The following is an 11,854-nucleotide window of genomic DNA, read 5'->3' on the forward strand; positions in this document are numbered from 1 at the left end:
TATGATTATAATGATATAATGCCATACTAGATCTATCATAATGTTTTTGCTATATGTTTTTGTGCTATACAGACATTCCCTGGGTTATGCAATGATTCTTTTTCAGAAACATTTGCCTAAGTTGATTTTTGTGTACACTCGGTTGAATGCCATCAATATGAGGCAATAACGACCAATGTCCTTGCACCTTCTTCCATAAAGTTAGGTTTAGTCTTATGCAATCTGAGCACTGTCTGTGTGAAGGTATGAACTGGCATGCATGAAAAAGAGTATTTGAGATCCATTCAAAACAAGTCATAAAGGCAGAAGAAAACAGCATGGATGCAGTCATCAGAAGACAAGCTCAACTTGAAGGCAACTGTCAGGACCCACCTCAATCCACATCTTAGGAAATAAGAACTCTTGGATGCAAGTTTAGTCCAAAAGGAAAATGTTTACTAGGATGGAACCGATTGTGGCAATACAAGACGGAATCTAACAAAGTTACATTTCAATCCTATATAAAGCATTCCCATTTCAGCCCCCTCCCCTCATCCATTTGGTCAGGCTCCCATCATTTGCTTAGGTGTCAGGCCCTTCCGTGGGAAAGGGAACTCTCCTTGTTTTTATTGTTATTGCTTCTTCCTTTTCAGTTGTAAATGAAGATGCGATCCAGATCCCCTGTCAAAACTCGTCCTGCAACAAGCAGGGCAAGTGCCGAACACAGGAACGAGAGACTTCTGCTGCAGTCTAGAAGCACTTTATTCTTCAGAGCAACAGCCGCAACAAGAAACAAAGCCAGCGTTGGCCGCTACCTACAGCCAACGCTGCTATATACACACCCGAAAACCCCACCCAAACTCCACCCAAACACGCCTCCACCCTCCCACTCCCTATAACTTCCCCACCCCGCCCCTACAAGGCCTTTCGCCCATCGCCCAGTCAGGTAAGCCCCCTCCAATGTGTTGCCACCACCGTGCTCTTTCCCCTCACCCACTCCCTGCCGCGCCCACCTCCGAACCCCCCTGCCATCGTCCACGGCCGAAGCCCCCAGCCACCCGGTCATCGCAGCGGGGAGGGACCCAGCCCCTAATGGCGTTGCCATACAGTCCTGCGCAGGCATGGCGTCGGGGTCTGACGCAATCCACCGCGAGGCCGAAGCTCTCGAAGCCTCCCAGGCCGCTGAGACGCTGAGCCGGCCCGGGCCTCCACCGGGCAAGCCGCAGGCCGGGGAACCTTGCGGAGACGCGCCGCCGGGCGAGGTCAGCAGCTGCGGCGTGTCCGGAGGCGACAGAAGAGGCGGCGCGGGTCCCGGAGCCGTCCGAGCCGGGGAGCCGCGCGCAGACGCGCCGCCGGGCGAGGTCTGCAGCTGCGGCACGTCCGGAAGCGTCAGGAGAGGCGGCGCGGGTCCCGGAGCCGTCCGAGCCGGGGAGCCGCGTGCAGACGCGCCGCCGGGCGAGGTCTGCAGCTGCGGCGCGTCCGGAAGCGTCAGAAGAGGCGGCGCGGGTCCCGGAGCCTTCCAAGCCGGGGAGCCGTGTGACGACGCGCCGCCGGGCGAGGACAGCAGCCGCGGCGCATCCGGATGCGGCGGGAGGAGCGGCGCAGGTCTCCGGCCTTTCCGGGCCACCCTGGAGCCGGGTGAGGTTGGTGGGCGGAAAGCAGGGTGTGCCGGGGGGGTGGAGGGGCCCCCCTTCGAGTGTCGGGCTTCCGAGGCCCGACATGCTGCCCCCTCTACCAGGGGCCCACCTGGAATGCAAGGAGAGAGAGGTGAGCAGTCCGTAACATGATCAGCAGTCCCCCCCGGGTCTCCCCCGGCTTCCCCGGGTGTTTCCGGTGGAAAGCGCGGAGAAGGCGTGGTGCACACACATCCCCATCCCGTACCCAGGTGGCTTCCTCCATGGGGTACCCCTTCCAGAGCACCAAGTATTGCACCCGCCCCCTTCGTTTCCGGGAGTCCAGGATCTCCTGTACCTCATAGTGGCTGCCGTGTACAGGCCCTGGGCCGCCCTCCCCTGCCGCCACAGAGGCGGTTGTAGCAGGCTTCAGCAGGCTACTGTGGAAGACGGGGTGTATCTTTCCAAGTAGGGGGGGTAGCCGAAGTCTGACGGTGACGGGATTTACTACCTGTATAACCCGGAAGGGTCCGAGATATTTGGGCCCTAGTTTTCTACATGGCACCTGTAGCCGCAGGTATTTCGTGGAGAGGTAGACAAGATCACCTACTTTGGGAGGTGCAAACGGCCGTCTCTTCCTGTCTGCCTGCTCTTTGTATGACCCTGCAGCTCGCTCTAACGCCTTCTTAGCTATCCCCCACACCTCCTCCAACCGGCGCATCCACTCCCCAGGTGTGCAGGATGCCGGGGCCCCCTGGTCGCACCCCGCGATAGGAACGAACTCATAACCAGATACCACTTTAAAGGGAGAGAACCCAGTGCTGCTATGCACTGCATTGTTGTAGGCTACTTCCGCGAAGGATAACAGGTCCACCCATTCAGACTGTTGGTATGACACATAACAACGCAGGTATCGCTCCACCGCCGCGTTTGCACGTTCCGCAGCTCCATTCGTGCTTGGGTGGTACGCCGAGCTCAGGCCCTGTGTTGCTCCAATATAACGTACGAAATCCCTCCAGAACCGGGCCGTGAACTGTACCCCACGGTCGGAGATGATACGTCGTGGCACCCCGTGGAGACGATATATATGTTGGACAAACAGCCAGGCCAGCCGACGGGCTGAGGGCAATCCCTTACAGGGGATAAAGTGGGCTTGTTTCGAGAACAAGTCTACTACTGTCCACAAAACGTTATATCCCCTGCTTTCCGGTAGCTCGACCACAAAGTCCATTGCAATGTCCTGCCAAGGTCGTACGGGGTCTGCCACCTGTTGCAGAAGGCCTGCCGGTTTATTAGTAGAGGGCTTAGTGGTTGCGCAAATGCGGCACTTCTGCACGTAGCTTTCAATGTCCCGTCTCATGGTTGGCCACCAGAACTGGCGGCGGGCCAGATGCAGGGTTTTCACGAACCCGTAATGACCTGCCTGCCTGGCGTCATGGCATTGGTAGAGCGCTTGATCCCGTGCCGCTGCAGGCACATACAACCTGGCCCCGTGCCAAGCTAAACCGTCCCGCAACGAGAGGGTGTCGGGGTGCGCCTGCACCCATTCATCAGTCGCCAACGCTCCCTTACAGGTCCGCAGGAAATCGTCTGTCACGGCGTTGGCCCTGTGCTCCGTCTCCTCCACCGGGCGGGGCGGCGGTACCAGTGCCTGTACTACCTCCTCCTTCCGACAATCGTACTGTGGCAGGCCCCACGGACCCGGAAACAGTTGCAGAGTTTTCTAGGCTTCGCTAACTTTTATCGACAATTTATTCCACATTTCGCTTCCATTGCCCTGCCGCTCACGGATCTACTGCGGACTAAACAGATGGCAACATTGCCGCGGCCAGGGCAGAAGCTTGCGTGGACCACTACATGCCAGCGGGCTTTTGAGGCGCTCAAGGCGCAGTTTGCTAGGGAGCCCGTCCTGCAACACCCGAACCCTGACCTGCCCTACGTAGTACAGGCTGATGCGAGCGATGTGGCTGTTGGAGCTGTTCTTCTGCAACGGCATGCGAAGGGAGGATTGCGGCCCTGCGCGTACGCCTCCAAGAAGCTAACGACCGCGTTAGCTTCTTGGAGGCGACCCCCTCCCTTCCCCAGTTCAACGACCCCCTCCCTTCCCCAGTTCAAACGTTTCCCTGTTGTTTGAAGATCCCTTAAGTAACCATCCTCTCCCCCCTCTCGGAGAGATGGCAGAATCCCCAGAATAAGCACAATGTTCTACCTATACATTTATGAAATGTGATATAAATGGATTCTGACAGCAACTTTTCCTGTATATGCAGTCAAATATTAAATAAAAGAAACGAATGCCTTCACACTATTTCCAAAAATTCACCAAATTAAAAATGATGCACATGGGAAGGATGTTTGCTTATGCTGGAGCCCAGGGATCAGAGCAGGAGTGGCACGAGCATATTAGCAAATTTCAGAAGACCCTCTGACTGAGCTATGTAATTGGATCACACATTGCACCAAGCTGTGATTTGCTTGCCCATGTTTTGCAAACCACAAACAGCTTGCACAATTCATTTAAGAATGAAACTCGGTACACAAAACACATAATATTAATCATATTACAGCTTAGTGTGGTATGTGAACACAATCAGAAGCCTTACAAAGAAGTTTAGCCCATTGGAGGGGCTGCTTGTGCTTTTAAAGTTCAGTTATGCAATTGGTGAGATTACAAGGAATTCATCCTTGAAATCAGAAGAAATTGGAAGAGTCTCATGCTCAGAACTGGATGGCGTGATCTTCTGGAGTAAAGAAGCTGTTATCCCTTCATCATAGCAAGGCAGAGGTTGCCTTTCAGAATCAGAGCTTATTATGAAATCTGCCAGAGGAAAGTCCAATCATAGGTTTGTCAATTGTAAGTATAAACTGGTGACACTGTGTACATGGATGCATGAATCCTGACACATCTGAGCAAATACTCTTTTAAAAGAGCTATATTTTATTTCCATGAACTTTAAGGGGAGATCTGTATTTTTTTCTGAAGCAAGGAGGTTTGCCAGTGGGTGGGTGTTTATATGGTTGTATATATATAAAAAATATGTGAAAATGTATGTGTCTCGTTTTCTTCTACTCCACCAGTCTTCCCCACTGAAGCCCCTCTAGGTTTTTACAGGGAAGTCAAGAAGAGGTCATCCCAGGTGACTCCATTAATAAAACACAGCTAGAAATTGTCCCTTATTTTTAAAGTTATTAACAGGAAGGATGTCAACATCATATGAGTTTTTAGTGTCCTATTGATCTTGCACTTGTGGTTCACACTGGGTACCTCCTCTTCATCAAACATTTAGCAGTCAAATCAATGTAATATATAGCATGTTGTAGCTTGTACCTTCAAAGTCATTGCTGGAGTGTAGAAATACTATGGATGAGGAAAATGTGATTGAGATCATTCATTTTGGGTTCGGTTTGGAAATTTTGACAATGAGTATTCCCACCCCACCCCGCTCCTGTTCACAGTTAAAGTGATGGCACAGCAGAAAGCTATCTGTATTAAGTTCAGTTCTTTGACAGAGAATCTATATTATCTTTTTTGCATGTTAAATGTGAGAACTTAAGTAAAGGGAATTAAACCAAATATGAAACTTCACTCATGAGCCGAGAGGTGCCATCTGTGCAATGGGCAAGATAAGTTCTGTAACATTTCCTTCTTTTATCAATAAATGTCTCAAGTGATGAAAGCCTCATGGGATGCCAAAAGAAGCTGAAGAGCACAGGAACTGCAAGATCGGAGAGATGAAATGTTGTCCTTGATTTCTCATTTTCTTTTTTAAACATATGCATGGAAGTCAAGATGGACAGAAAACAAAACATTTGGAGTGATAGCCTATTTAACTTAATGGTTTCTTTTTTGACTGGCAGGTTTTTATTTTAAACTTCAGAAACAAATTGTCAGTTCAACCCATTTGCAAATTTGCCAGAGGCATTTGGTGGTCACTGATGCTGCCTAAAAGGAAATTTGGTTTGATTCAGGCAAATTCTTCTTATGCAAAGATATGACTGAGTTCACACATTGCATTAACGTATGAATTAGGTTGCATTTAGTGGAGCATTTGGTATGAGTGCTTTATAGATAGCAATTTAATGAGACTTAAAAATGTTTGGGTGAAGTCACCCAATTGGCAAATCATGTTTGAATAATCCATGGTTTAGCAGGAGATGTGACCCATGCTAGTATATTCTTACAGGCTGCTTATGGATCTACTTTTTAGACTACATTTTATTTTAACCAAGAGTTGATTAGGGTTGATAGAAATAGGATAAAAACAGTTGGAGGGTCATGTGCTGTTCATTCTTGATTTAGGGGTTCAACTACACTATTCCAGTCAGAAATTAGGGAACTAAAACAAACTTTTATTTATGTGAGTTATTTATGGAAGCAACCCCTGACCCAGTTATTTCTCTAGTAAAGTTGACTTTTAGCTGCACAACTGTTCCCTTCCACTGTGACTTTTACTGTTAAAAATGGTTTTCTGTTCTTCATTTACACTAGGCAAATTCGTTTGTGAGCCAGCTTCACTTCTGCTATTACTGAGATTTAGCTAGGGACACAAATATTTAACACCTATCAATTGGATTGTCACTTTAAAATGACAAGAAAAGTGGGACCTTCTTTCTTCTTTCATTTTTTTCTGTCAGCTCTGAAAGCAAAGGGAATTTCTCAGGTTTCAAGGTCAGGCTGACAAGTGTTTACTACAAGCCTGTGTGTTAGCTAACTGTTGTGCAGCTTGCATATAAATAGGTGGAAGGTCTAACAGATCCTTTAACAAAAATGCCTTTTTAAAAGAGACATTTTTAAAAGAAGCTGTAAGTGCAGAACTGGTATGAGTAGGGAAGAGAGCTGTTTAACTCCTTCTGGTTTGCCATTTTTCTTTTAACTTTGTTCCAAAATTACTTTCAAATCTATCAGAAGGGAAATCAGCAGAATTTGCGATGCCTCAAGCTTCAGTGTGACTGATGAGGTACAGAACGAGAGAAATAAAATGTATTCCTAAATACAGTGACTGAAAAAGTAAATACAAATTAAACAGATCAAATTGTGCAAAACCTGGATCATAAGATCCATTCCAACCTTGTTCTTAGAAGCATCACATATGCTCTATCAGATAAAAAAAAAATCATTGATGCAGACATATAGAATATATAGATACTCGCATATTTCTGAAGGCTGTTCTAACTGGAGTCAGAAATTTCCAACAATCAGTTTCATTGAATAAATCTGAATTTTAGCATGAGAAGATAGGAATAAATTTTATTTTGTCCACATTTTTACACCACACTGTCATGTCCTTTAAAGAACATTGTAGGTTTATCAGAGTGTTTGTGGATGTATAGTACACAGATATATTCTAAAGTACCAGTATTCCTTTTCATCCAGACAGTTCTGAAAAACCGATAGAGGAATGATACAAAACACTACGGAGGGCTATCAGGCAAACTCTAAATGTTGCACTCTGGCTTTCAAGACAGTTGACTTCTGTTGCTCGAAAGAGTGAAACAGAAAGCTCTATAAGAAGAATGTCATCCTGCCACTTTTTGCAAACAAACAACCCATTCCACTGAAGATTAGGAACTATCAATGGAGCAGGAAGACAACTGATAAAAATATTATTGTCTGAGCTGAGTTTAGGGTTTCCTTTAGAGAAATTTTGTCTGCCAAGAAGCGGAAGGGAGGGGGCAATAAAAAAGACCCTGTTTGGCTGCAATGGCTTGGCTCTGAACTTTTCTTAATGAAAGGAAGTAACCCACCTCAGAGGAATAGTATTTTGACTACTACTGGAGAGGTTCTATTTACTTGATGCTTGTGATCATGACAAAATTCTAGAGAAATCTGTTTCTGTGCCTGTTGCCGGGCAGCAAGGAGGTTTGCCTGTGCACAAAATAGCTTAATGGAAAACAAGGTACCCATAGATAACTAAAATGTTATCTCTACATAGCATAGCTTCCCTTCTGTAGAAAACGCCTTCCTATCCCTTCTTCTGTTGGTTTGTGCTTTCAACAAAGCATTGGGAGGTAAAAGTTCATTTTTATTTTCTAACTTATAGGGCTCATTTGTACCTTGCAGACATTTTTGGAACTAAATGGGATACTAGAGGCTGATGATTTGCCAGATTTCAATTAATTTTTGTTTTCAACGTAGATGGGGAGAAGACAGTTATCCTGGTGAACTTCAGAAGAGCTACTCATGAGCACCCTGGTACCATGGTGGAAATCCCAGAGTTACTGGGGAGAAAAATTTGTAAGTAATGCTGTTGCATTAGGGATGGAGCCATCTGAGGGATTGGGATAAGACATTGCCCAATTCTCAGCTGCTCAAAAAAGACATCGGTTATACCTGGCTAGAAAATTCATTAACTGCCGTGGGATTTGATAAGGTTCATGTTCCACAGACAGGGGTGTCTGGGGAGGTCAAAAAAGTTGAGCTAGCAGCTGCAACCAAGTGATTGATACGCCTTTTTAATGTGCATTCTATCTAAAAAGGTATAGGGCATCAATCATGTGACTCCCTTACACACACACTGATTCACAGATGCCCATGGCAATCTGAGAAAGAGTAACAGAAAGCTCCATGCCTCAATAGTGAAAATATCTGATGCCAATTGTGAGCAATAAGAAAATTTGGAAGAATTTAAATAGAAGTGGTGTTTTATAGGCAGAGCAATTCATTTATTCAACCAAAAGGGACTGGTCCTGCAGAGAATGTGACATTATGGTTGAAAATAACAGCAACTTAGTAAACAATGAATGCTTGTTTTCAGCTCACAATATGCTTTTCATTTGGGCCTTCTACAAGGTTTCTTAAAGTCCCTTGGTAATAGAGGGTGGATCCATCATTTTACAATCAATATACTAGTAAATGTATGTCACAGCACCATCTGGTGACTCCTCGTAGAGAGACAAGGGAAGTCAGTATAAAGGGAAGCATGCAAGCCAAAATCCTCATAGGCATTGGAGTAAAAGAGGAAGTACAGGGCTAAGGTAGCAATAAAATCAGGTTATTTTTCAGACCTACAAGCCATTGTTGCAAATCAATGGGTAATTTTCAGTCAGATGTATTTAAATATTGTTAGGGCCCATGGTGTTTCAAACTGAGACCTTATTTACATTCTGAGTTGGGATGGTGTGGTCTTCAGAATGGACCTGGATTCCAGCTTCTATCAGTTTATTTTATTTTTATTTTAATCCCATTTATATCCCGCCCTTCTCCGAAGACTCAGGGCGGCTTACAATCTACCGTATTTTCCGGCGCATAAGACGACTTTTTAACCCATGAAAATCTTCTCAAACGTTGGGGGGTCGTCTTATACGCCGGGTCGTCTTATACGCCGGGAAAAAAAACAAATCAGTCGAGCGTCCCCGTTCTTGCAAAGCCGGGCCGCCCCGCGCAACTGAGCTAACTCCGGCGCGGCTCCGGGACACGGCTGGGCGGGAGCGTCGGGCGGCTCTCCCCACGCGAAGGTGGCGCTGCCCGTTGGCTCTTGGCCCGAGGGGAGGGCCTTGCGCCCGCCGGACTCACCTGTCACCAGCACCGCTCTCCCCCCCGTGGGGATGCGCTTCCGCCGGGCGGTGCTGTCGGAGACGAGCCAGCCTGGTGGCCGGGATCGGAGCTGCGCGCCGGACTAAGAGGCCGTTTTGTGAGGTGAGAGGGCGGCGGGAGGGGGGGAAGGAGTAGTAGTAGTAGGAGGAGGAGTCCCCAGACATGGCAGCTCTTCCCACCGCCCGTGGAGTGAGGTCGGTGTCCTCATCAGCCGCCTTTGCCTTGGCCAGAGGGATGCAGGGTGGGCACTTTAAGAGGCAGGCAGGCGCGGCGTCCCAGGCAGGGCGTGGGCGCGGCAGTCGCTCTCCCGGTTTGGCAAGTTTCCCGGCGGGTGACCGAAGAGCAGCCTCTGCCGGCGCTTACTCCAATGTGCTGCAACTAGGAGTGCGAGCCGCCAAGGACGGGAGAAGCAGCCGCTCGGGCGCATCAGCGCAACCGAGATGAGCCAGCAGGCAGCCGCCGTGAGCGTGGCACTGAGGGGCAGTGGCAGGACGGCCTGGCCCAGCACCTGCAGGACGGCCAGCAGCCCCACGTTCAAGGCCTGGGGGGGAAGCAGGAGGGGCGCCGGCCATGGCGGGGTGGTGGCTGCCCTCCGGCGCTGCCTGCCGCCCGGGAAACGCTGCGCCTCTGGGGCTGGCAGAAGCGCGGGAGCAGCGGGAGGGCCGGCGGGGCCAGTCGGGCCTTCGCCTCCTCTGCGACGGACAGGGAGGGCAGAGCATGTAAGTATTTTCCGGCATATAAGACAAAAAACCTTGAAAAACCTCTTAAAAGTAGGGGGTCGTCTTATACGCCGGAAAATACGGTAAGCACAAATCAAATGTGCTTAGCAATAGCCTTCACTCTATGTATATGCCTGCTTATTAGGGCTTTCACCCCCCCCCAAGCGGCATTATTACAAAGTCAGCTTATTGCCCCCAACAATCTGGGTCCTCATTTTACCTACCTCGGAAGGATGGAAGGCTGGGATGGAAGGCTGAGTCAGCTCTAGCCATCGTGGTTAATTATCAGCTACGATGGGAGTTATAATTCAAGAGATTTCTGGAAAGATATGGGTTTCCTATTCTTGTTCTCGGAGTACTTAAGATTGCTGCAGGGAAAAACTTTGAGCTCCAAGGAGGTAACATGGTCAACAAACATGTAGCCAACAAACAAATATTCACTTACTCAAGGAACTGTTTTAGTAGCACTATAGATTTTCAGCAGCCAATTTAGAATACTAGATTTAAAGCCTCCATGCTCGTCCCAGTCATGATGCCCCCCAGTACTATTTTTCTCTCACCTTACCCAACCCCAGAAAAGGAATGCAGTTTGGACCTGACTTATCTTATATCTTATGGTTATTTATCCATGAGGCTGAGCTTAAGGACACCAAATGAATGCAAATGAAGAGCTTTTAGGATAAGAAAATATTTCAGAGCTATTCAGTCTTGTCATTTTTTTTGCAATAATCAGAAAATAATTCCCATCACTCTTATCATTTCTCTGGGGAGAGAGGAGCTGTTTTCTCTCTTTCTCTCTCCCTCCCCCATGTCTTTTTTGGTGCTAGGAAGGAGATAGAAATGGTGGGAAAACCAGGACTCTATGCAAATGGAAGATCCCTCTGGAAGACAGTGGCCATGCTGCTAGAAAAGATGGACAGAGTAATCAAAATGGACTAGCTGGTAGAGTCATTTAGGTAACTGAGTCTAACTCTTTGCCCAGGGCAAGAATCCAAATGAAAAGCATTCCCAACAGATGTCTGTTCAACCTTCATTTGAAGGGAAATCTACTACCTCTCTGGATGGATATTTTGGACGGCCCACATAGGGAAGACCTTTTAGGACAGGGGTGTCAAACTGCCAGCCCGCAGGCTGGACACGTCATCCCAAAACTGCACTCACCCCATTGCCATCAACGGAGAAAAAGCTTCGATACATTGCGCAATGTCACGTGACGTTGCAAGTTTGACATGTCAGTTTTAGGCTGTTGTGTGTAATCAATGCAAGCCCTCTGATTTCCTGCATTTTCCTACAATTTAAAAAAATGATTTAAAATAAAGGTTTCATGAGTCTCTATAATTCTATGGACTTGCCTATTTTATCCTGTTTTTCAATAACATCTGTTCTATTGTAGGTAAATTTGGATAACTTAACTCCTGTTTGTCTAAGTTTTAATTTGGAGATGAGTTACTGGAAACCTAAGATAAAATGCCAAGGTGATCTAGAAAAGAAAATAGCCATCATAAACCAGCAGGCAATGAGGTAATCAATGTTAAGCTAGAGAAACATCTTCCCTCCCCAACTCTCATTTGAGGTTATTAATGGATATGAATAGGATGATGAAAACGACATGTGTAGGACCCAATTGTTAGCAGCAGAAATTGCTAAATAACAAATGGAAGCACTTAAAAGATTAAATAAATGCAACCCCCAGTGTGCACACAGAAGAACGAAGTAATAGCTGGCAGATGACTCATGGCCTTCAAAACTGCATTTTTGATCCTCAGGGATTTCTCAGGGAGAAGATTAATAATGACGATAGAACTTTCCTGAAACACTGATCCACAGTGATTGGGTTTCCTCAGCATTATGCAAATGCTGAGTGTTTTCTGGGTTTAAAACTTCAGCTTATGTAAGGCAACCTCCCTTAGGCTTTGTACTACGAAATATGTGCCCAGACATACTGGTTGATGGCTGTTGACTGAGGATTATGGAACTCTTCTCAAACACATCAGTAGGGTTCAGGATTA

General features: G+C 47.3%; 1 protein-coding gene across 1 annotated transcript; it reads left to right on the forward strand.

The window, feature by feature from the left end:
* Positions 1-1,100: 1,100 nt before the first annotated feature.
* On the forward strand, positions 1,101-11,286 carry LOC308660111 (uncharacterized protein; the record flags this gene model as incomplete). Its single annotated transcript, XM_081314330.1, has 3 exons — positions 1,101-1,617; positions 7,729-7,827; positions 11,239-11,286. 3 exons carry the CDS (start codon positions 1,101-1,103, stop codon positions 11,250-11,252), a joined length of 630 nt encoding a protein of 209 aa, XP_081170456.1. The 3' UTR covers positions 11,253-11,286.
* Between the last annotated feature and the right edge of the window lie 568 nt (positions 11,287-11,854).

The sequence above is a fragment of the Vipera berus genome (genome assembly GCF_964194415.1).
Source record: "Vipera berus genome assembly, chromosome: 1".
Taxonomy (NCBI): domain Eukaryota; kingdom Metazoa; phylum Chordata; class Lepidosauria; order Squamata; family Viperidae; genus Vipera; species Vipera berus.